Source organism: Thermobia domestica, chromosome 9 (assembly GCF_964235325.1).
Source record: "Thermobia domestica chromosome 9, izTheDome1.hap1.1, whole genome shotgun sequence".
In the NCBI taxonomy this organism is placed as follows: domain Eukaryota; kingdom Metazoa; phylum Arthropoda; class Insecta; order Zygentoma; family Lepismatidae; genus Thermobia; species Thermobia domestica.
The window spans coordinates 267,680,740-267,707,439 of record NC_137462.1 but is presented as its reverse complement, the minus strand read 5'-3'; the positions used below and the strand labels follow the sequence as shown (position 1 = coordinate 267,707,439).

Genomic DNA, 26,700 nt, shown 5'->3' with positions numbered 1-26,700 from the left:
CCATTTTATGTTCGGATATATAAAATGTCAAAGTCAGCACTTTTTTATATCACCGTTTATAAAGCTCATTTCTTAACGTGTCACAGATTTCCTAGATAAAACAACAAATACCTGTATTTGTGCGCAGTATCTTACAGGGTAGTGAACTATATGCACTAGTAACGCAGAACTGTTTACGCTTTATTTACAGGATTTATGGGAAGTTAAAGTTGGTATCATTGAAGAAAGAAGAAAAAAAAAACTTATTTTCAGAGCCCGATTTAACTATGTTGACAGCTGAATATGAGTGTGATATTTCGAATGAGCATTGCTACTTGTGTAACAAACAACTTATGTGATTTTTTGAAACCCTGATGTATTTCCTTCCACTGTAAATCATCGCCTTTGTCAACAGGTGTCGGTACTCTTTCAGGTTTAGAACGGATATAGAGAATGGAAGTAATTAGAGAGATTCTCAACAGATGGTATTACTGGAGCCTAATTTATCACATACTTCTTATACCTGGCCACTAGATGGAATTAGTATATGATTATCACAGAAGTAGCCATTTGCATTTGTGAACCACATCAGAGAAATGGAACCTTGTAGTTTAAGTGTTAGGAATGGCGACAAGTGCCACAAATTATCATTCTGCAGGAAATCAGAATTGAATAAACTGAAAGATATCGAACAGACAGTGTATGTTACATTACTGTGGCAATCGTGGAAGGAAGGAGGCTGTGCAAGATTATCTAGTAAACTATTCTGATGATCACTTACTTGAAAGTGATGACTGTGTTAAATTTAAAAACTAGGTTCACACAGGCTGATTGACATTACAAACCCTACAGCTCTCCGTGAATGAGTTTTGTGACACATTGGCTCAAGGAATTGATAGTCTTAGACAGCACCATTACATAGCCAAGGATCGAGCTGCGTACCTGAGTTAACAAAAACTTCACTTCTGAAAGCAGAGCTAGTTGTTTTACTGGATTTTACCGAAAATTACACATTCGTTATACAGGACGAGGTTCAGGGGTACCATTGGGAGAAATTCCAGGCAATTGTGCATCCTTTCGTGGTGTACTATAATGATAATGGAACCCTGCAATGTATCAATTTCTGTCGCATATCAGACAGTTTGCAGCATAATGCTACTATTGTCTGTATATTTCTATGGCATTTCATGATACACCTGACACAAATCCTTCAAGATAGCCAGATTGATAAGATAATTTACTTCAGTGATGGTGTTGCTTTACAATTTAATAATTACAAGAACATTTACAATCTATGTCAACATGAAACTGTCTTCGGAATCAAAGCAGAATGGCACTATTTTGCAACATCCTACGGCAAAAGCTCATGTGATGGTGTGGGAGCAACTACAAAAAGACTGACAGCCAGAGCCAGTCTTCAGCCACCTACAAGACCAATTGTTACTGCACAAGGAATGTGCGAATGGGCTGACAGTAACATTAAAGATATACATTATTTTTATGTCTGCTGAAGGTATCTCGAGGAAAAGTAAATGCATAGAAAAGCAATACACAAACTTGAAGACCATTCCTGGAACTCGCTCTCACCATGCATTTATACCAACTGAGGAAACACAGTTCTTATGTAGATAATTTCTGCAGACGAGTTTGGTATCACAGTGTGTCTGATGGAAGCACGAGAAGAATGGCAACACAAGCTTCATAGTGGTATGTACGTAGCATGCATGTATGACAGTAGGTGGTACATTGGTATGGTCAACGAAATGTCATTTGAAAATAAAGATGTACGTGTGAATTTCATGGTACCACCTGAGTCCCCTGTGCTGTCATGACCTCTGCGGAAAGATGAAGTCCGGATATCATTCCATGTTATCTGTACGCTGGAAGTACCTTAATTACAAGGTAGCAGTGGACGGACATACAGACTGGATGATAATAGTTACCAAAAAGTACTAGCATGTCTTAAGAAGTAAAGAAAGGTATGTTGTTTTGCAAAGTGTTAGTTCATATGTTTCCACAATTTGAAATCATCTATGTTTCACAATATGCACGTATCATTTGCTTACGTAACCTGTTCCACAGGTTTATTATGTTCCTTCTCACTTTGTCTGCATGTCTTTTCTTTATTTATTTGAACGTTGTTCCTTATTTCTAATACTGAACTGTAATGTTGACCCACAGAACTGTACTATTTTGTAACAATTTCTTTCTATGGCAGACTGTTTCGTCTTACAGTCTTACAATATAAGTTTTCAAATGCACAATCAATGTAAATGACTGCACCTGGCGCACACGTACTTCTTTACTTTCATTCTCCATAACCGTTCTAAAGCTGAAAGACTACCAACACCTGTTGACAAAGACGATGATTTACAATGGAAGGAAATGCACCAGGGTTTCAAAAATCACACAAGTTGTTTGCTACATAAGTAGCAATGTTCATCCAAAATATCACACTCATATTCAACTGTCAACAAAGTTGAATAGGGCTCTGAAAATAAGCAACTTTTCTTTTATTTATTTTTTTTTTTAACAATGATACCAACTTCAACCTAACATAAATCCTGTAAATAAAATGTAAACAGCTCTGCATTACTGATGCATATAGTTCACTACCCTGTAAGGTACTGCACTCAAAACACAGGCATTTGTTGTTTCATCTAGGAAATCTGTGACAAGTTAAAAAAAATGAGCTTTATAAACGGTGACTCGCCTTTGGTTAGCTGGGAGCTCCGCACCCAGGCCCCGGAGTCTGCTCGGCCTACGGCCTCGCACTTCTTATCTATCGGCCTCTGCATCAACAGTGAATTTTGTGTATTTGCTCTTTAATTTATTACATTTCCTGAATTTGGCCCCCTGACCTTCACGTTTACTCGGCCTACGGTCTCGCACCTCTTAAATCCACAATTCTACCAAATTTTAAGTTTTTTTCCTATTTCAACTATCTAAAAAATAAGATTTTGTATCCCAAGAAAACGCCCATTTAAACAACATGAGAATTTCTCCATCTCCCCTTTAGACCCCTTAAAAACTAAAAATATTCACTATTGTCAATTTTCCTGTAGGTTAGACCCGGAAGGCTACAATCATGCCAAATTTCATCGTTCTAATCCTGCCGGAAATGCCTAAACATTTTGGGGTGTAGAAGATGTCCCATATAAATAACATGGGAAAGATTTTTCAGTTCCCCATAAAACCACTTTACAGTTGGAAATTTTTAATTTTAGCGATTTACTTAGTTAACGCTAACGAAAACGTATAAGCATGTCAAATTTCAAGTTTTTATTCCAATTTCAAGTACCTAAAATATGAGATTATAGGGCAAAAAAAGCCCATTTAAATATAAGGAATTTCTTCATCTCCCCTTTAGACCCCCTAAAAATTAAAAATATTCATTTTTGGCAATTATCCTGTCCGTTAGTCCCAAAAAGTTACAATCATGCCAAATTTAATCATTGTAGCCCAATAATTTAGGGGTGTACGGTCCGTTTCACACAGGCGCTGATTAATTGCTGCATCATCCTGTATGATGGTTGGCGTCTGTTCGGCAAATGCTTCTGATACAAGCTATGCTGCTTCACGTCCATCGCCATCTGCACGACCGTACATGAATAGCACATCAGCCTGTTTGAGGTTTGAATAACGCACCATGTTTTAGTCGAGCAATACCATTTGTCCTATTCAATACTCGCAGCATTGGGGTTGCGAAAAGGATTAAAAGAGATGGTATGTAGTATATGACATAGTGCAGTTATCAAAGTAAAGAGGTTGGAGTGTTGTTGAGGCAGTCAGTCCAGATGCTAAAACGTCGCTACAGCAGGGAATGAACAACAAATTTGTGTTAAACTGGGTCTGCTACAACACACAAAATGTTATTAAGATCAACACCACGTCTGTCCATGGTTCACAACTTTTCATCTTGCCCTCATAACTAGCTACCAACGTCAATAATTTATTGTTTTATTATGTTGTAGTCAAATGAAAGTGATTTAAAGTTAAAGATTTCAGGGAGATAACATTTAATACCCAATAAGTATATAATTACTAAGCCTTCAACAGTGAGAATTTCAACATTTCTGAATATGATAATAGTAAAGATAGTGGTTTCTCTTATAATATCCGGTTTGAAACAGTACTTGCTATCAGGGTATTCCCTGGTAAATACCTTTCCTACGTACTATGTGAAAACAAAGGACTTAACATCTAACGGTAAATAACGAAACAGAATAGGGAAAGCGAAACAAATTCTACTCACCTTGGTGTTTTTTCACTGGCGTGTAGTTTTTCATGTCATTTTCGTAATCCCTCAAAATGGTTTGTATTCTTTCTTTGGCTATCTTATCACTGTGCTTCATTGCTTCATCCATATAATCGTCTTCATCATTTATTTCGTCATTTACAGGAGATTTATCTTCAGTACCTTTTAACTTTTTCCGTTTATCAGCTAGAAGATAAAGTTCATACCAATTTTACTAACCACATCGATTCTATCACGTAACTATTTTTTACCAGTTACATTTAGTTATTGTCAAGTGTGGAACAAAAGTATGTACTATGTTACTACATTGTAGATTGTACATCAACAGGGTGTCTACTAAAATTCCAAAATGAAATTTCGAGACTTTTTCGTGACCTTTTCTTCACCAAATCATAAAATTTCCTAACATTTTCAAGAGCAAATTTGGGTGCGAATTAGGCCAAATTTTCATCCATGCGATAGAAACGTACTTTGCTTGCGACTTAGTAGCGTCTAAAGCATTTTTGGTGGTGAATTTTGACGTTCTATAGAACGAAATTTTGCAATCTGTACTTACATTTGTAGTTTATTAAAAAAAAAAAACCTAAAAGCTAAATTTCGAGACTTTTATGACCGTTTTCTGTTTTCGTGACTTTTTGGTGACATTCGTGACCGATAGACACCGTGATCAACTAAGTCAACAAATTATGTACAATTAACCACTAATAATAACTGATGTTAGAAACGGTCTTATTCATTAAGATAAGTATCGTGAATGTATCTTGTGGTTTTAAAAAAGTAGTTTTTAAGTACTCGTGCTAATTACCAAATGTAATATATAGTGCTCGAGGCCGTTCCTTTCAAATCAGTTGTAGACAAATGATGGATTTCAATGAATTTCAAAGAAAGAAAAAAAAATGCGCTCTGGATATCACTAATTAATATGTCACCAAAAATACGGATTTCCATCTACAAATTGCCAGGAATATACCTTCAACTGAATTCACAACTGACTTGTATATTATGTTATAGTTACTAGGTTCTGCTGTAGTTTACAGAATAACGTCAGCCTTCGATATCCGTGGTTGCAAAGCCAAGTACTAAGAAGAGTCTAACGTAGTTCATTCAGAGTATTCATGTTATTTTTTTTTTTTTTTTTTTTTCAAGAGACTACCACATGTAACAGCACATAATACTACAACAGCAATACACGACACCACTCTTCAACTATACTAGATCTCGTTTATTTCATATAAACTCTATTATATCACTGAAGTTTGCGAGCTCTGGGAGTTTGTAGTTCCTTTTAATCGGGAAGCCTATTATTGTAAACGTAGACTGTTCGTGGAATGATAAACTACATATATACTGACATGTTATTTAGCATGCAAACATATGTTGACAAACCTTAGCTTCTATTATTACACTACGCTGACAAACCTTAGATCTGTTATTACACTACAAACAGGACCAAAAAGAATAAAGTACGTATTCTTTAATCTTAATTTTCATTTTCAATAACAACAACCGGCTTTGGACAAATCTAGTAATACTAATGCCACAGGCCGGTTTATTAGCCGTCCTCTTGAATGAAAAGGATCTCCATTTATTGATTCAAATAGTAACTACAATACTTGAAAATCAGCTAGGTTGCCCTACCATTACTGAATTTCGCTCGTCCGACAGATTGGGTCATTAGCATCACATGGCTGTTTTCGGCCCAAAGAATAAAATTCTGTACATCATCAGTATTTTGGAAAAAATACACACACAGCCTTGAATAAACCTGGCCTTCCCATTAGCGGAATGACAGTAGACGAATTCACCTAAATATTTTATATAATTACTTCCAAAAAGAAGTCGGTCAGGACCTATATTTGAAATACTAACATTCACTTAGACAACTGAGAACAAGGATTAGATGTCCGGGTACCGGATTCGAACCCGAAACTTTCCGAATGGCGCAAGAACTAATTACTACTCACTCAAGACTTCCAAAAGCTTCACGCATGATGTCCATCGTGATTATGGTAGAGCTCTAAAATACGGGGATGGCATTTAGTATTTCCACCAAATTCACCGACAACTTCGGACCTTATACTAACTTATACTGAACCGTTGTAAACTACCTCGTTTATGCGTATACCCACCGTCGCTGATGCGTCTGCCCCATACGGATGCAAACTCTCGGTAAGCTTGGGCCCCTCTGCTGCACTCCTGTTCTGACTCGGTTTGTACTTCTAGTGGCCACCTAACAAGCTGGTTCGTGCTTTATGCACTCAAGTTTTTTATGCCATGCGTCCACACTGCATTTATACTCATGACTATATCACAGTTAACAAATACCTACAGACACCTTTTTTTAATTTTATTTTTTATGGCATGCGAAATGTATCGGTTTTGTATGAAAATGTTGTGTACTTAACCATTATTTCTCCCATCTGCATACTTGACGATGAGTAATGAGTACTAGTTCGTCATTTGTCTACGGTGTATGTTAGATGAGCATTCAGAAATCGCTGGAAAGCTCCAACTAATGCACATATAAGTTTCGAATGTTGATGTGGAGAGGGCTCTCTCTTCTTACAATGACATACTTACTGACAAAAGAATAAATTTAACACCAGAAAACATTGAAACAACGCTTACGTGTTACTATTTACATAAGTAAACTGTGAATACTAAAGTAATTTTTTCCTATTAATGTTTTCTCTTTAAATGATACTTCTATTCAATGAGGATGCTTAGTGTTATTTTTTAAAAAGTCAAATATTGTTTAATATAATCATGCATCAGTTGTCATGAGGACTGATAAGTGAAAATTAAGGTGAAATAAAAGGTAACTAATTGTAATTGCCAAAGAAAATCGTGTTCTTACATTGAATTTTTATTCAGATTTTATCTCGTTTTACGCGTATCTTTGTAACGAAATTACGAATTCTTATTTACCACAAAATCGTGTCTCTACAAATAACGAACCGTAATCACTACCACGCGAGTCAGAGTCACTATGAAATGATTTTGGGGAGAAAGTAAATAACACCCAAATACCGAAAAAAAAAAATTTTTTCTTTCTTTCTTTCTTTTTGAATACTGAAATATTGGCATACCGTAAAACCGAAAACCGTACTACCAAACCTAAACAACTACACCGTAAACATGATTTATGAATGAAATAATATAAATAAACGAATTAGATCAATAAATTTTAGAAAGATCATCGTGTAATCAGGTTCCAACAAGAAATATTTAACTAGTTTATTTTTCATGCCTAGGTATATTTCGATTTTCCGTAATTTATGACAGTTTCTTTTTTTCATCCCGCGCAAAAGCATGTTTTGTACGCACCATAGAGCCAGCTTTGGTTACTGTCACGGGTCTATCATAGGCCAATTCCCTTACGAGCAAACATACGAAAAAATGGAAAGAGAAGAAAGTTGTTTGAAAGAGGTTATTTTCAATTTAAAATGGTGGAATTATTCTAATCGTTCCAGCTGTTTGGGCCCCACACTGATAAAGTGCCCAATGTTAAATGTAAAAACAATGCTGCAAGTTCAGCACGGTATTCGATCAGAACATACGTGTACAGAAAAATACCGCAGGGAACGTGCATATTTGCTATGTGAGGAAACCCTGAGCACCTAAAATTCGTAATCCAACAATGTAGCACTATTTGCATTGTGAGGGCACACGCAGACACAGACTGCTGACTGGCAACGTTGCTCTTTCATTTAACGTTGGGCGCCTTACTAGTGTGGGGCGCAAATGGCTAGCGCGATTGAAAAAAAAATCCCCGCTTTAGATTGAAAATCGCCTAATTCCAACAACTTTCTTCTCTTTCTACTTTTTCGTATCTGCTCATAAGAGAGTTGGCCTATGGCCCCTAACTTTTGATACACTCAGTATATCCTCGTGATTATTATCTGTTAGCTATCATTTGCTAGCTATCCAGGACTCCGTTCGGTATTCAAATCTCAAAATCGAATACCCCTACATTATGGCCAGTTCAGGACAGGAAGTTATAGCAATACTATTTCGTGTAGGGTCCCGGCGGCTTAGTACCTATCCCTATCTCCACGCTCATCTCTAAGTATCCCTGGTTCGATCCCAGTTCAAGCCAAGTGGGTTTTGTGGTGAACAAACATCGTGTGAGTGCGCTTTCAAGGTTCTCTCGTTTCCTTTCACTTTCGTCACTCCACTATTATTTATCTCATCATCACAGTCTCCCTTAGCTTAGACGTATAATCATGGGACGTTAACTAATATATATATATATGGTTATTTTTTTAAAAGACATGAAGACATTATCATAAATGTGGGAAATACTTCACATAACGCTGAACGCAATGAGAGAGAACAAAATACGACCCTGAAGTACATTTGTAACTTAAATGCATGCGAAAGCAATTAATCTTGCATTCGATGACATTTTCTCTATCAATCGCGAACTTTCGACACGATTCTGCGACTTGCTGAAGACACATTACAGTCTCTCCGTAAACCTCTACCAGCTGCCGGTGAATTTCCGCTGCAGTTCCATATTTCGCTAACAGAAACCGAGTTACTGAGCGGACTTCTTCACCAGACCAGTTTTTCAAACGCACTGCAATTTGTGTTTGTGCAACTAGCGCCGTAGGTGGCCGCTGGCTGATACACTGCACAGTTGCCAACTTCATGTATTAAAATTATCACACACCCCTCATTCCACTTTAACAGAAGAAACTTTAGAAATATCGGCCTTGTAACCTTGGTTCCTGATCCTCCCTCGTACATAATGGCACAGAGGTGCTTTTTCTAGTTTGTTAATCGGCTTTTGAATTCCACTGCTCAGTACATCGTTTTCCATTTCAATGACTGACTAATGTGTCGTGCTATGTTGTATCATATATATTTGTTGTTTAGATTTTTGTTTACTGATTTTAATTAACACACATTAGTGTATGTTACATTAGGTTTGCATGAACTGTAGTCAGTGTAATTTTTGATATAAGGCACTAAATCTTGTCTTGAAATCACAGTAGGTTTAAACACTTTTAAATCGCGTTTGCAGCTTTTATTTAGCCAAGAAGCACAATCTATTTTGTAATTTTACATTACACTGGAGGACAAAAACATGTTTTATTTGTGTTAATATAATAAAATAATATTAACTGGAGAAATTTATGGTGGGTAAGGTACTGGTTACCGTATACGCCAGTGTAAAGTCTCCACCCATTTCCGCCCGATTTCGTCTTCAAATTTTAAGGGTGGGACTGTTACACAAGCATTTCAAATCAGCTTTTCTTTGCGATCGCAATACTGATCAAGGGAAACGCCATTACATAAGCTTTTCTTTATTTGTTTAGCCGAAGAAAGGGGAAGGTTAATATAGTTTCAGAATAGTTTCTCAAAAATTGCTTACTACTTCTCCCCTACCCACTCCCGCATCCAGCTTCTACAAGATTTCTGCGCAGTAAATCACGATACATTTAAGAAAATGGTTGATTGACAGAAGGACCTTGGAGAATTTCCACCTCCGACCTTCCGATATGCAGAGCGAAAGTGAGATGATTCATCCTTCATTCAACAAACAGGTTCCAAAGTCGAGGATATCATAAAAGGAGGAAAAGGTTAAATTTTCGTTCGTTCCACCCCCCCAAAAAAAAAAACTTGTCGCGCCGTATTTTACTGAATCAACAGTGTGTTGTTTACTTGCGAACAGGTCTGGATCGGTCACAAGAATGCGTAAAATATATTCTGAACATTTAGCTGCTTTCTTTTCAAACCAGGTATTAGGTTTTTGCGGAGGCAGTTTAAAAATCAGAATATGAGAAAAAAAAAAAAAAGAAAAGAAAGAATGGGGGCTGCAATACCAGCATATCGGTATGTAAATTAACCTAGTCGACTACACGCTAAAATTGTACCAATACCGCTGTCCAGGAAATAAACCAACAAATTTTAACACTTTGCAAACTTAAAAATACTATCGAGCACTCATCAATAAAAATTCACGATTTTCGAGTTTGTTTCAAGTGTTCTACATTACAAAAAACAGTAAATATTATTATATTTAGGTAGCCTATTAATTAATACAGGTTGCTGAAAGTATGAAAATACAAGTATTACCTTTAAATTCATCCAAAACGGATTTAGTTTTGGCATCCACTTTCACCACTAGCTTCTTGTCACCAACTTCCAAGTCGTGCAACAAACGAACTGCCCGAAGTCCTGAGTCTGGACTGCCGTACTCACAAAAACCGAATGCTACAAAGATAATTAATAGTCGTACACAACAAATCTGTTAATTTACTTACATTTCTTCTATTTGTATCAAATTATAATACCAAAAACACAGATGCATATTATACATACTAGGGTTGCCACTTATTTGACAAGCACAAATTCCCTTACATTTCCGGGTCACGATTTACAAATTTCCAGCCCTATATATAATAAAAAAGCAAGCAGTTTATTTTATAAAACATCCCCTTATCAAGTAGCTAGGTAGGGCAAAAACAAAAAATCCAGTAGGCCTACAATTTTTAAGTATTCTTTTTTTTTTTTTAAAAAAAAAAAAAAAAGCACAGGGTTCAAATTGATATCCATTTTTGATGTACACCCACGTCCATATCTTTGTGTTCTTGTAAGAATATAATTTGATAATGATTTTGCAGGGTACTTTTAACCCTTTGGGGATCCTGGCTTTTTGGGCTATTTTTTAGACTTTCAGTCAAGCAGCTACTGTATCGTCACTATTTATCCTAGGATCATGGTTCATACCTCATTCTCTTCAGAATAGAGCTGGCGTTCAAATGATACCACTTGCGTGCTCATATCATATACCAGAAGCGGGAAAAAAAAAATGTCAAAGTGAAAATTTCGGAGGGAAAAATTTTTTTCTCGAACTTTGGCCCCCCCTGGACCCCCCCTGTGTGATCGTAGCCATCTAAAAAAAATCTGAGAAATAGTACTTAGTATACTGAATGTGTGGGCCAAATTTCAAGTTTCTATCTTGAATAGTAAGGGCGGGAGAATTTTTATCAAAAATTCCCACAGTGCCCCAAAATACCATAAAACACTATGATCTCAGGGGAAAAAAATTCTGAGACATCCCCAATTACCCTAGGACTATAATCCGCCAATCATTCTCTTCAGAATAGAACTGTCTTTCAGGCGGTACCATTCATATGTCTCCATCATGTATCTAAGGCAGGAAATTCCTGACAAAAGGGATTTTTGGGGGCAAAATCTCCCTTTTTTCAACTTTTGTCCCTCTGGACCCCCCCTGTTTTTACGCAGAAATCGGAAAAAAACTTCTGGTAAATACTACTCGGTGGACTGAATGTTTGTGCAAAATTTCAATCTTCTACGTGAAAAAATAGGCCTGCCAGAGAAAATGTCCCTACTTTGCCCCACTTTTACCCTATACAGAAGTATATTTTGATAAAAATTCACTGAGACGGCCCTAATTACCCTAGAATAATAATTCGACCGTCGTTCTCTTCAGAATGGAACGGCCTTTCAGACGGTATGACTCACGTGGTCCTATCATGTTTTTTTTGGCGGGAAAATGACGAAAAACGGGATTTTTGGGGTAAAAATCCCTATTTTTACCCCTTTGCCCCTCTGGTTCCCCCCCTGTTTTAGCACTGACATCGGAACAAAAAATCTGGTAAATAGTACTCAGTAGACTGAATGTTTGTGCAAAATTTCAATCTTCTACGTTCAAAAATAAGCCCGCCAAAAAATATATATACCGACAATGTCCCATATTTCCCTATATAGATGTAAATTTTTCAAAAAATCCCTGAGACGTCCCTAATTACCCTAGAATAATAATTCGACCGTCATTCTCTTCAGAATAGAACGGCCTTTCAGACGGTATGACTCACGTGGTCCTATCTTGTATGTGAGGCGGGAAAATGACGAGAAACGGGATTTTGGGGGTAAAAAAATCCCTATTTTTACCCCTTTTCCCCTCTGGTTCCCCCCTGTTTTGGCACTGACATCAGAACAAAAAATCTGGTAAATACTACTCGGTGAACTGAATGTTTGTGCAAAATTTCAATCTTCTACGTAGAAAAATAAGCCCGCCAAAAAATATTAAACATAGGCTTAGAAAATGAGAAAATAAATTTTTGACTTATGACGTCATCACCTCCTATGTCTGGACGCAGGACGGTCTGAAACCATACGTAATGTCTTCTACAAGGCCTCTGGACTTGGAAAACAAAAAAAAAACCCGGACGAAAAAGCTCAAATAGAAGAGAAATAACGCAATGTACCATGAAAAGTGCATATGGTACAAATTGTACCATAGGATCCCCAAAGGGTTAATACTGGTACTATGTGTATAATCAGGAAATGTACATATATTTGTGGTAAATTTCATAGGAAAAGAATTATAAATACGAAAATTAGAGTGAGCGAAACAAAATTCTGCTAAATATACAAGAAAGCTTTTATTTTCGTTTTATTGTTCTTATTTACTGCTCTTTTAACATGAAATTTTCCACATATATGTCTTTGCCGATTATGCACATACTAACATTATAAAAAATACCAGACGAATTCGTTATCAAATTATATTCCTACAACATATTTATAGACATGCGACAATCATTTTGGACATGAGTGTACCTTGCTAGAGGATTTGCTCGCTAGGATAATGTTCAGGAACTTCTAAAACTTTCGCACGTTCTGAAAAATTAAAATCACTGACTTTTCCAAATTTTTTCTGCTTTTCATGATATTTCTTGACTTCTCCACATTTTCCAGACCAGTGGGAATCCTGCTTATATAATTCCAAAGGGTTTTTCAGTCTGAAGAATGATTCCTTGTGACGTATTGAGGATATTGTGATTGGCAATTTTTAAAAAGTCGGAGAAACCAAAGTAATATACACGGATGTACAGAGAATCTGGATGGGCAAATTGCAACGGGACAGGACGTTTGGGCGCCACCATTTGGGCGCGGATGTTTCGGCGCCGGACGTTTGGACGCAAAGCCGTTTAGGCGCCAGACGATTGGGCGCGAGGTACATAGTAAAAATCACAATTTACGACATATAAAGTAAGCTAGGCACTGAACATTAAGCTAGAATCAAGATATATACATTTCCTACACTTCTATCTTTATCTCACCTCATTTATCTGTATATTTTCTATCTCTATCTTATTTATTCATCTAAATTAAATAGTTTAATGCGTTTGTGGCATTTGTTGCCTAACCTCGTCAAATGGATTGATTCTTCGCTTGTTTACGATTCTCGTACTTCTGATCTAATGATCTCATTTTTGAACTATATAAAAAAGCTAGGAAATGAAGGAATAAGACGAACTGTTTATAATTTTCTTAATGTTAATTAAAACATATTGATTTATTTTTCGTATTTTTTAAAGTTAATAATTACATACTTATAAATATTAAAATTTGTTTTCTTTCGTATTACGTTTGCCAAACTCTTCTCTTCATTAAGTCCAATAAAGAACTACCAATAAAAGATTTCCTCGCACTCGAGTTAAGGGAAGTGGCCCCGCGTAGCGTAGTCGCTAACGCTCTCGCCTTCGGTGCGAGCGGTCCCGGGTTCGATTCCCGGTGGGGGCATTCTGTCGAAAAATTATAACATGCTCTTTCAGGCCAGCCACCCTGAATGAAGTTTTCCTGGGTTTTCCTCATTCACACCAGGTGGTATCTAATTTATAGGTCCAGGCCGCTTCTTTCCTTTCCTTTCCCCGGATAGTGTGCTCCCTCAAACGTGACGGGCTAAATGGCCTTAGATGCCGAAAGCCCAGAAATCTAGAAACCCTAAATCCTAATCGAGTCGAGGGAAAGATGTTAATACAGGGTGTCTAAGATATTGAGTTTAGGAACTGGAGTATGCCGTATTTCGGGTATCACTTTTTTTTAACATTCCAATATAAAAATCAAAACTTAACACACTTTTTTCTCCCCATTGTAAGCATTTAATCTGCGTTGAAGAAAGTAGCGAAAGGAAGAAAAACGATTTCAAAGTGAAAAATAATAATTAAGTGTACATATATTGGTCATTTAGCCACTAGAAATGTATTTGACATTTACACTTATTGTATAACTACAGTAGAACGCCTGCTTTACGTTTTTTAATGGAATAGGCTCACTATGAACGTAATGCAGGCAATCATATCTAGTCTGGTCTACTTACCTTAGCTTGAAAAGTTATCAAATAAAAAGCACACTTTGGCTGAAACTTAAATTTACAAAATTTAATTAGGACTTCCACTACAGTAGACACCTTGTGATATCTTGATTCGAACTTAGTACTCAGCGCCTAACATAATGACTTTTTAACTCGCGCCCAAACGGCGGGGCCCAAACGTCCGCGCCCAAACGTCACGTACCGAATTGCAAGCGGTCGTAAAGTAGAAATCACTGATACACGTGATATGAGCCAATTAAATAAAGAATTTTTATACAGCGGGCAAATTAAGGTACTTAACTGTTTAACGTACAAAAAATAGACTAAAAGGTTCTACAAAAATTGTACCAAGTAAATGAATCAAAGAATGTCAAAATGCAACTACACTATAATATTGAACATAGTGAAATATTTATCTTCCTCTCGTTTTTCCTGCACGACTACACGAAACAGGATGATTACAATACAAATACCTTCAAACAAAGAACCTTCTACATACCTGAGGCTCCTTGCACCCTCTTCCAGCTTACAATATGCCCACAGGCAGCAAGCACATGCCTTATCATTGCATCTGGCGCCCTTTCCGTAATATTGCCAACAAATACTGTTACTGGCGGTCCTGAAGGTTCCTGTTGAACCCTTTTGGTAAATGAGTTAGGTCGTGACATAGCTGCATTATTCTGGCGAGGTCTGTACGGGTGCACAGGAGGTGGTGGGGCTGGTAAAGGTGGTAACGGTGGGGCTATCATCTGTGAAAAGATAATTTACAATTTATTCAAAAATAATGTAATATACACTGAACATAATATGAGGAAAAACACCATTTACAACAGTCAATCTCAAGTTCTGTTATCAATAAATAAAATGACGGAAATTTTTAGTTGGAAATGAATTTCTTTTGTACTCTCCCACTGGGAATCGATCCAAGACCACGTGCACCAAAGGCACACGTATCAGCCACTAGAACAGCGGAAAGGGTTAACAGTGTAAATAGCTATTAAAGAAAGAAAAAAAAAAATACTTTCACGATTTTTAAGTGCACAAAATCAGCTTTACTCATCATATACGTTGTAGGACTCAAGAGTACAAAGTGTTTATACTGTCAATCAATGCTCGTTTTAATGCCAAAGAATATTATAATTCTTTTAAAAATCAATCGAAAATCGTCCATAACTTTTGAACAATCGATATAATCTAGATTTTCAGGGTATAAGGAGAAATCCACATTGCAAATTCACTTACTTCTCATGAATTCATTTTGTAAGGTACAATATATTAATAGTATATTATTTTATATTTAAAAAAAGTAACACTAGTCAATTACGTATTTAACTCAATTTACAAATTGTGTCCTCTTATGTAGTATGCACACTTGGCTTGCATTAATAATCTACAAATTCTGTTCATAAATTTCCACAATTTTCAAATAATTCATATGTTTATTAATGAAAGGAGAAAACAACCGATTTAAACTTATTTTTATACATCAAATTCTCTGCAGATGCGAAATCATTTACATACAAAGAGTGAAAAAAGTGTGACTGGACTGAGACTCGAACCCGAGATCTCCGGTATATCGTGCCGATGCGTTAACTACTACGCCATCCAGTTCACTTTAATTAATAAATGAAATCAACTGTCAGAAAGTGCTCTCAAAATATGGACACTGGATTCTCCAAGCACAGCATCTAGACTACGATATAAGCCATGTGGTTGGTCTGAAAGGAGAGCATCGACTATAAGAGTGAGTGCGCGTTTGGGTGTTCTGGGAAGCGGACTGGGTTGCGTAAGTGGTCAACGCATCAGCACGGTATGCCGGAGATCCAGAGTTCGAGTCCCGGTCTAATCAATCACTTTTTTCACTCTTTGTATGTAGTTTATACATTTTTTTTAAGGTGTTTTCATACAACTTTCCTTAACTCTGTTACAAGCCAACCTTTATTAATGTAACCAATATAGTAAATAATTTCTAGTTAAGAGATGCTCTACTTTCTAGCCTGAATTCGCACACCATCCTGAAAATAATTTTAAACAAAATAATGAGTTCATCCCGCGCACACATATCTAAAACAATTCACTTCATTGCGAAATTACAGCAGAACAAAAATTACAGCTAATTTCCTTTCCAAGTACGTACGTTAGTATAATAATAGGATTTAGGAATTAGATGTAGAATTGTGTATACCAGATACATGAAAATCCTCAGGAGATTATCACATCAAGTAAATTCGTCTAGCGGTGCCCATCTTGTCACCTACTTCTGGATTTCTTTTATTCTGGAGGGGGAGGGAGGCTGTCTGGAGTGCATTGTACGTAAGGGTTTCTGGCCTTAGATGACGGATTTAACGTGTTAAAAGTCCTTTAAAGTACCTTTATTGTTCTGTTGGGTTTCTTTTATTATGGCACTTGTATTTCAAATCCCCCATTGTATACTAAATTAAGATACTTCTAATAAAATAGCCTTCGACTTGTTTGATTATTTTAAGTTTAGCGTCCCTTATGAACACCGAGGCTATATGAGACGTAGACCTCCAGTTCAAGGTGAAATCCGAAAAACTGTAATGCGTTATACACTTCCACTGTGAATCTAATTCGGGACACCGTACATCAACGTGCGCTTTAGCCACTCAACCAGCGAGAACTAGCTACGACTAGTGTTCATGTGTACAACGGAACACGAATACATCCATTTCGAGTATTTTATGCATTCACTACCTGCAGAAACCAAAACCTTACAAAATATTATCTGAATGCCTCACACAATTAATTTATCTCCAGAGCGAATGATAACATTGTACTGAAATCTGAGTATATTTCATGCTAATCAATGAAGCTTTTATACGAATTTTTGAAATTCCAATACGGAAATTTCCCTGAATTTCTCTATTATTCCTGATAGGTACGTAATATCGATAAACAGGTACCGTTTGAAAGACTACTCAATTACGAACGAAAGGATGTATTCCCCCTTCTCTGGTGAGAAACTTTAAGGAAATCACACACAAAAAAGGAGTCAGTCTCTTATGGATAAAAGGAAGCTCCAGACAATAGACAAACTGAGTTCATCTCACAAGTAGTAAAGAGCACTTATGTTGACTGTACTTTGTTTTGGAGATGCTTCAGGAATGTTCCAATAGTCGGGAGGGTACTAACAGTGCACCAAACCCAATACTTACCTACGAAGCAATAAGCTAAATAAATAAATTACAATTTCCTGTTAAATTAATGCAGGTATCGTTATATCTACTTTTGAGCCATCCTAAATTTCCGCATCGTCACACTTAAGTATAATTTTAGAATGTATGAATCGTAATTGAAGTGTACTTACGGGAGGCATCGGTATTCCCACAGCCTGAACAATAGGAGGTGGAGCTGAAATAAATTAACAAAAATTAATCAGAAATATTCAGAAATTTATATTTACCATTAGGAATATCAGATACTTTAAATCAAATTGTCTTATAATTCTGAGTATTTATATTAGCTCTTATCAAGCAATTTACTGAAATGCGTATTACCATATACTGAGACGTTACAGTGGATGCTACAGCAACATACTATAACTTTTCACCTGTGCGATATTTATCTTGATAAAATAAAATAATAACAATAAAACGAAGTTACTCCCTACGACAAGCTAAAGATAGTTCATTCATGCGTTTCGCTTAACAAAGACGTCGTACAGTATACCAAGCTAGCCAAAGCATTCTGACAGACCCTGTCAACTCACTTCATCGGTTAGTTGGATAGTTCCCTTCAGCATCGAGACTATATCACACATGGACTTACCGCTTAAGGTCGAATTCGAAACATGAGCTGTGCCAAAAATCAAACGTAGTTCTCCCACGCCAAAGACGCATAAGCTAATTACATAGCCACGAAAGGGCTCTGGTTGCTCTATCAGATACGTATGAAGCATAACCATAATCCGACCTGATTAAATTACACTAACCGTAAATTGACCACGAACTGAGCATCCCAAATGTTGAGCAAATTCACAGCTCGCACATAAGAGCATAATTGTGGCTAATGTATGGTTAAACAACAATCAAAGATCAAACCCAGAAAACAGACGTGTATCAAGAAAAGGTTATGATTTGGTTTGATTTCATGTTGAGTTTAGCGTCCTTTTTAGCAATGAGGCTGAACGTACGCCTTAACATGGAATCCAAAACACGAGCTCCTGTCGGGAAGCGAATCTTTCTCTCCCACGCCAAAGGCGCGTACATATCAAGAAAGAAAAAAAGACACGTGCCGCTTATATAAGCTACATATAAGCTCAGCTCCAGAAAGTAAATACTTTGCCGCCTAATCTGATACCATTTCTCAATGAAAATTGAAAATCCTACAGCTTGACCAGCGATAGTATTGTCAACGCCACTAATATAAACAGAAGACACAACAGAGCACCATCGCCAGTCGCTGAAAAAGCAAATTACTTCAGGGATACCAACCCTTTTCCAAATACCGCTCTGGAACATCGGAATTCACATCTATTCTACATGACTTTTACGAACAAAATCCTTGATAAAGGCCATATTATCGTCCCGAAGACTCGTCATAAAGCTACTTTAAAATTTCGTTGTCACCATCTTCTCCTCCAAATAAATAAATAAAGGATATCAAACAAGTGGTGGTTAAAAGTATCAAAATCTGTCTGCATATGAACAAGACTATCAACAGTTGATCGGAAAACCCAAAGGCCAACTGAAAGTTTGTTCAGGAAGGAATTAAATTTCAAGTACCCAAGTAAATGCCTGTTGACTATGCGTTCAAAACAGCTTTCAGACTGATAAGGGGAATTGGGATGTAGCCTGTGGTATTCCGGTCTCGAAAATGGGGAGGACAACCACAGCCTTGTGCTAATGCGAAGGAAACGCTTTTTCCAAACAAAAACGGTTGAACAGCTGTAGCAGACAGGCACTTATGAGAAGATGTATGTGATGCTGGACACGTTACCCATAAGTTGAACCCAAGAGGGGTCAAAGGAAGACTGCAAGTGTAGTCAACAGCGCTACGCGTTTCCTTTCAATGATTCACTAGATAGAGAAAAAAGCAAGAATAAAAAGGAAGTTAAAAATCAGAGATAAATCTTACCATTACAATGATAGTAACCAAGAAGAGAGGATATAATTTGAAAACAAATCTTTTTACGTTCTGTTAATATGCTCGTCTAGGTAGTTTATTTTGCACTTTCTACAGCGATTCACATTGTATATTAGATGTTTCTTATATATGGTTATAGAAGAAAAAGAACACACACAGATAAATAAGTTTAATTACGCTATGAGTAACAGGACGCTGTCACTGAAAATATGTATCGAAATAAGAGACAATGAACTATATATATATATATATATATATATATAAAGTGCCCAGGTAGTCGATAAGGCCCGAATTCGATCTTCTATTGCAGTGAAATTTATTTCTCGTGCCAACGCGACTCAGGGGTTCACCCAGACTTGTAGATACCTGTCGAAGCTTAAGAGAAAAGGGGACGAAGTGTACTGACACTCGGATGAAATGTGCTATATATAACCTACAGGAATCCTGGATTTTAATTCCTGTGTAAGTGATCTTAACGTTTTTACTTGAATGAATATTTAGTAAGTGGAATAATTTTCATTTCCACCATTATTTCCTTTTACAAAATTCAGTCTCTGTTTCTGTTGAATATGTACGCTATTATGAAGCATATACTCTTTCTCATCAAAATAAAACATTTGACCCTGTCAACTCACTTCATCGGTTAGTTGGATAGTTCCCTTCAGCATCGAGACTATATCACACATGGACTTACCGCTTAAGGTCGAATTCGAAACATGAGCTGTGCCAAAAATCAAACGTAGTTCTCCCACGCCAAAGACGCATAAGCTAATTACATAGCCACGAAAGGGCTCTGGTTGCTCTATCAGATACGTATGAAGCATAACCATAATCCGACCTGATTAAATTACACTAACCGTAAATTGACCACGAACTGAGCATCCCAAATGTTGAGCAAATTCACAGCTCGCACATAAGAGCATAATTGTGGCTAATGTATGGTTAAACAACAATCAAAGATCAAACCCAGAAAACAGACGTGTATCAAGAAAAGGTTATGATTTGGTTTGATTTCATGTTGAGTTTAGCGTCCTTTTTAGCAATGAGGCTGAACGTACGCCTTAACATGGAATCCAAAACACGAGCTCCTGTCGGGAAGCGAATCTTTCTCTCCCACGCCAAAGGCGCGTACATATCAAGAAAGAAAAAAAGACACGTGCCGCTTATATAAGCTACATATAAGCTCAGCTCCAGAAAGTAAATACTTTGCCGCCTAATCTGATACCATTTCTCAATGAAAATTGAAAATCCTACAGCTTGACCAGCGATAGTATTGTCAACGCCACTAATATAAACAGAAGACACAACAGAGCACCATCGCCAGTCGCTGAAAAAGCAAATTACTTCAGGGATACCAACCCTTTTCCAAATACCGCTCTGGAACATCGGAATTCACATCTATTCTACATGACTTTTACGAACAAAATCCTTGATAAAGGCCATATTATCGTCCCGAAGACTCGTCATAAAGCTACTTTAAAATTTCGTTGTCACCATCTTCTCCTCCAAATAAATAAATAAAGGATATCAAACAAGTGGTGGTTAAAAGTATCAAAATCTGTCTGCATATGAACAAGACTATCAACAGTTGATCGGAAAACCCAAAGGCCAACTGAAAGTTTGTTCAGGAAGGAATTAAATTTCAAGTACCCAAGTAAATGCCTGTTGACTATGCGTTCAAAACAGCTTTCAGACTGATAAGGGGAATTGGGATGTAGCCTGTGGTATTCCGGTCTCGAAAATGGGGAGGACAACCACAGCCTTGTGCTAATGCGAAGGAAACGCTTTTTCCAAACAAAAACGGTTGAACAGCTGTAGCAGACAGGCACTTATGAGAAGATGTATGTGATGCTGGACACGTTACCCATAAGTTGAACCCAAGAGGGGTCAAAGGAAGACTGCAAGTGTAGTCAACAGCGCTACGCGTTTCCTTTCAATGATTCACTAGATAGAGAAAAAAGCAAGAATAAAAAGGAAGTTAAAAATCAGAGATAAATCTTACCATTACAATGATAGTAACCAAGAAGAGAGGATATAATTTGAAAACAAATCTTTTTACGTTCTGTTAATATGCTCGTCTAGGTAGTTTATTTTGCACTTTCTACAGCGATTCACATTGTATATTAGATGTTTCTTATATATGGTTATAGAAGAAAAAGAACACACACAGATAAATAAGTTTAATTACGCTATGAGTAACAGGACGCTGTCACTGAAAATATGTATCGAAATAAGAGACAATGAACTATATATATATATATATATATATATATATAAAGTGCCCAGGTAGTCGATAAGGCCCGAATTCGATCTTCTATTGCAGTGAAATTTATTTCTCGTGCCAACGCGACTCAGGGGTTCACCCAGACTTGTAGATACCTGTCGAAGCTTAAGAGAAAAGGGGACGAAGTGTACTGACACTCGGATGAAATGTGCTATATATAACCTACAGGAATCCTGGATTTTAATTCCTGTGTAAGTGATCTTAACGTTTTTACTTGAATGAATATTTAGTAAGTGGAATAATTTTCATTTCCACCATTATTTCCTTTTACAAAATTCAGTCTCTGTTTCTGTTGAATATGTACGCTATTATGAAGCATATACTCTTTCTCATCAAAATAAAACATTTAGGTCTAAGTAAACAAATTGTTACCTTCAACAATGTATGAAATCTCTATAGTAACGTAACTGAATATTACTTGACCATTTTGTTTAATGTGTAGTTTGATTCACTTTTCTTGAAAGCAAGATCGTTTGTAATCTACTGTGAGTGCAAATTAGAGAGAGAAAAAAAGTAAGAGGACATACAGAGCTCCAATCCACATCAAGCAAGACCTACTTTTTAATATGGACAGCCTTGTGACAAAAAGAGCAACTACGTCTCGACATACGGGCCTCAGATGGCACTATGGTGGTAACTCCAAGATTCATTACATTCACCTGTGCAAGGTAATCTTACTTTCCAAAACTGGTTTGTCAAACACATCATATATTATTTTCAGGGAAAAAATATATGCATACTGCCTAGAAAGGACATATCCCTTTTGACCTCGAGTTTCAGATTGAGCTACATAGAACTAGTCTTAAAGATAGCATATACTGGGATTGTTTCGTAGATAGTCATCAGTAAAAAAAATCTGGACCATTTCAAGAGCACTTCTTTCTAAATATGAGAAGTGGAGCCCTGTTCTAATGATTCTATTGTATTTTGCAGGTAATACAAATGAAGAAGAATGCAAATGTGCGTGTGTGTAAACAGCGAAAATAGATAGATAGATAGATAGATAGATAGATAGATAGAGAGAGAGAGAGAGAGAGAGAGAGAGAGAGAGAGAGAACATAAAGTAGTAATCAAATTTCTGCAATATAAAGCGTTAAATACCAAGGTAATGCAGTGAAAGTAGTAACATGGGAAAATGTGGAGGAAGTGAAAAAAGGACATTGAATGTCAACAGCTCCCCTCTTATTTCCCCACACGTTATGCTTCGAGGCAAAGGGGGCCGGTGATGTTCTGTACATGATAATTTTGGGATGAAAATAATTGAGCGTTGGGTTCCTAAGTTCCTTGATAATGACCCAAGGTTAAGAAAACGCATATCAAAACGAAATCCTGTACTATGTGAAGACGATTCAGATGAATTTGTGGAAAGATCTGACTCGATGAAATCTGAACCCATAGCTTTATTCGAGACGAAAAAACAAACAAAGAAGTAGGAAAATTGTCCCCCAAACTACACCTAAATTTAACTCTTGGTGTAATTCAGAATTCAAAAAGAGCAGGACTCATTCTTCATAACTTCATATTGCGTAAAGACGTAAAGCAAAATCAATCAATCCATTTGATGAAAGTCTGATTCTCTGTAGTTGATAGCCCATATTCGTTTAAAATACCCTTTACCTCTAAATGGACGCCTTTTATCTCAGTACAAGATTAGGTTTCATTATATTGTTCTAGTAATAACAAATTCTGTAGCCTTCTGTCGTTATATTGTAGCCTTTTCTTCCACGTAATAAGAAGACATTTCTGATTTGAGCTCAAAGTTTCTTTTCAGATCGACATTACTTAGGTATATAAAACGGGATCTACTCTCTAATGTGGGATTCGAACCACAAGGGCCTGTCTATCTCATCTATGCCCTCGGAAAGTATGCGAACTATACTTCGGCCCCACTCCCGCCGCCCTCTGACGGAGGAAATTCTCCCTTTGCTTACGGAAAAGAAATGAATGACCTCAGCTGTGTTGCCAATTTGTCATTCAATCATTTGGTCTTTTAACGAGTGAAGATTGTCGGCTACTTAGAATGGCTAACAAGATAGAGGACAGCGAAGTCCGTGAAATAATTCATTTTGGCAACGCTTCCGAATCTAACAATTGAAAGATCTCGACCGCAACAACTTCTCCTTCCTCTTTTGAGGGAGGTACGGGAAAGCATACATCGACTGCAGCGCCAGAAGGGGCACAGATCAAATAGAAAGGCTCTACTTGGGTTTTATCCGAAGCATGTACCTGCATCGGGAACAATGCGTGTAAGCCACTTGGACACTACGAAGTCTTATAATATTTCTAAAGACTGTACACACGAAATGTAGACTATTAATTTTCTTCAGATAGTCTAATGCTTGTTTCGTAAATACACAAAAATTATTCGATGAGACGTCTTGCAACCGTATAGTATAAGCAGAAAATCTTGACTGAAAACAGACGTCGATCAGCACAAACCTGCGAGAATAATCATGAAAAACAATGAAACTACAGATTCCTGAATTTTTGCGTAAATTTGCTTGAAAGTGAGAAACACCTGTCCTTTCCTCCTTACCCTCTCAACACTCTTAGGTTTACTTAGCAACAGGTGTTCGGGAAATACGTTTAGCCAAAACATAGATATAATTTAACTCTAGCAATGCATGAATAGTTTCCATTGGATCAAGTTTCAACATACACAAGTAGCCAATTTATAAAGTAACGTCTTGCAACGAACTGCAGATTCCACAAGAACGAGGGCAAGTTAACAGATATTACTGCATTATTTCTATTCACTATAAAAGTAATAAAACTTTAATACATATATTATATTTTGGTAATAATAACCAGTCAATGGTCTATTATGAAAATCTGAAGTTTTATTATAATATGAATGCAGAGGCTAGTAAATTTTCATTCTAAAATAACTAATTCGAATAATTTGTATAATCCAAGAGAACACTAGTTTTGTTCGAACATTTCCCTTCAAAGCGTTTTGTTCACTTCAGTTATTGATGGAAGATGTTACCTAGGTATATAGAAGTGCAATCATTATACGAAATTTTAGAAAAAAAAAGAAAAGAAAAAAACAAGCAAGGAAGTTTGTATTAATACTTTATACAGCTTTCTGATTCAAATTATACGAATTCCCCAAAAATAAAAAGCAGTACTCATGCCGCCATCTTGGAAAAGGCTGAACGGTTTTAAAGGAAGTTGCTGGTTTAGATTTCAACAGATATAGCACGCATACTAATTGGTAGATTGGTACAAATTATACCCCTGGAATCAGAACAAAATAAGCTTTCATACGACGTATAGTTGTTTCTAGTACGTAGCAAAGAAAAGCAATGGCGGCATTTTTAACATTTCCTTTAACACCAAAACTGACCTTTCCTCGATTTTTTAAAGCTGTAAGATGGCAACATTGCATGGAAACAAAACCCAAAAAGTTGTAAAACTACACTAATACTTATTAAACATATTGTATAATTTACACGTTATTCCAACCAAAACAAAGGGAATAATAAATTTCAGTTCTTATGTAGTACTTATTTGAACTGTGTTAAATTTCACATACACAGTTAGTCAATGTCTTTAGTTGTTTCCCCTATTGAATTAACTGAGTTGTAGTTTGACGGATTTTTTTTTATTATTATTATTTTATTTGTGCTACTGCGTAAGGTATTGTATATAGCTTACTATTGTATTTGGTCAAGTATATATTAGTTGTTATGATTTTCAAATACCTCTTCAAAGGTGTTCACAAATACGAGAAGAATTGTTTTCATCATTTCACTTTAGCTGAAATATGTGCTATACACCAAACGAATTACAATAAAACGGACATTCAAACTGGTATATGGCTGCTGTTTATAGTATTTAATATAGATAAGTAATGGAGGGAATTTTCGGAAACTTCACTGTAAAGTTCCCTCTGTCTTAATTTTTTAGCTGTTATAGAGAGGCAAAACGCATGGAAAAAAAATCAAAAGGTTCTAAATACATACCGGTAGATATTAAACCCAATTTTATCATGTCAGTGCACAACTAGGATGATCAAAGTAGTCGAGCTGTCACCGTATCGTTTGCGATCAGGAAGACTTTTTTTTTTTTTTTTTTTTTTTAACGTCATTCTTGATGTCTATTTCAAAAGTTTGGAAGACTTTATTATTAGGTTGATTTCTTAGTTCGTCTCATTTCGAAGCATTATTCACAATCTGTTCCAAACGTTCAGGCAATTGCATGCTTTTATGGTAAAAACTCTGTGGTTACGATGCACATCAATTAAATTCTGGACTCACCATCGTTTTCGTGCCGTGTGCCACGACGTCCATTCGACAGAAACCTGAAAAGCTTTTAATGTGTAGGGGCCGCTTCTGAGGAATACGCCGAATAAGGAAAACCTCCCATTTATGCTGGCTGCTGAATGGCAACTATTGTCATGTTTATCAGATGTGGTCTAGCGTTGACCCATGTGGATAATGATGGATGAACGTATGTGGATGGATATGTTCGGCATTTATCTTGAAGTGATGCATGAACAAACTGGAGTTCGTCACATCATGCAACAGCTACAGTAGCGGCATGCAGTGATAGTACGATTACAGGGTAGGGAGTTACACTGTGGAAATCCCTTCCATGTCGCAACACAATATTACCTTCTTTGGAGTAAATCCTGTTTGAGACGTGGTGTGGCCTTTTACTTTCGGCCCACCCATTTCTTCGTCTGCTTAAAATTCACGTACTGGCACTATTTCTAGTAACAGTAAATGAGAAAAAGGGATAATGATGGTGATAGGATTCACGCTGGCGGATAAGCAAATAACTACATACGGTACCACACTGGCTCTTGCTGTCTGCACTGAGTAAATGAGGCACTCACGAACCAAGCACCTGAACCTTTTCCATACGTTGAAGGTGTCGCACAATAGTTGCCTGCCCGCTGTTAACCTACATAGCCAGTTCTCGGGTGCTTTG

The 26,700-nt window shown here is 36.8% G+C and overlaps 1 protein-coding gene and 1 non-coding gene across 6 annotated transcripts in view; one reads left to right on the top strand and one right to left on the bottom strand.

The window, feature by feature from the left end:
* LOC145660684 (RNA-binding protein 25-like) overlaps positions 1-26,700 on the bottom strand; it is a 117,637-nt gene that overhangs the window by 67,781 nt on the left and 23,156 nt on the right. For all 5 annotated transcript variants that reach the window (XM_081726024.1, XM_081726027.1, XM_081726029.1 and 2 more), the window contains 4 exons: positions 17,701-17,744; positions 14,872-15,121; positions 10,322-10,459; positions 4,235-4,423 (listed from right to left, as the gene is read on the bottom strand). In XM_081726024.1, the coding sequence (XP_081582150.1) occupies positions 4,235-4,423; positions 10,322-10,459; positions 14,872-15,121; positions 17,701-17,744 (621 nt within the window). The remainder of the gene's footprint in view (positions 1-4,234; positions 4,424-10,321; positions 10,460-14,871; positions 15,122-17,700; positions 17,745-26,700) is intronic.
* TRNAR-UCG (transfer RNA arginine (anticodon UCG)) lies at positions 13,728-13,801 on the top strand. The gene has a single exon. It is a non-coding gene; the product is annotated as a tRNA-Arg (tRNA).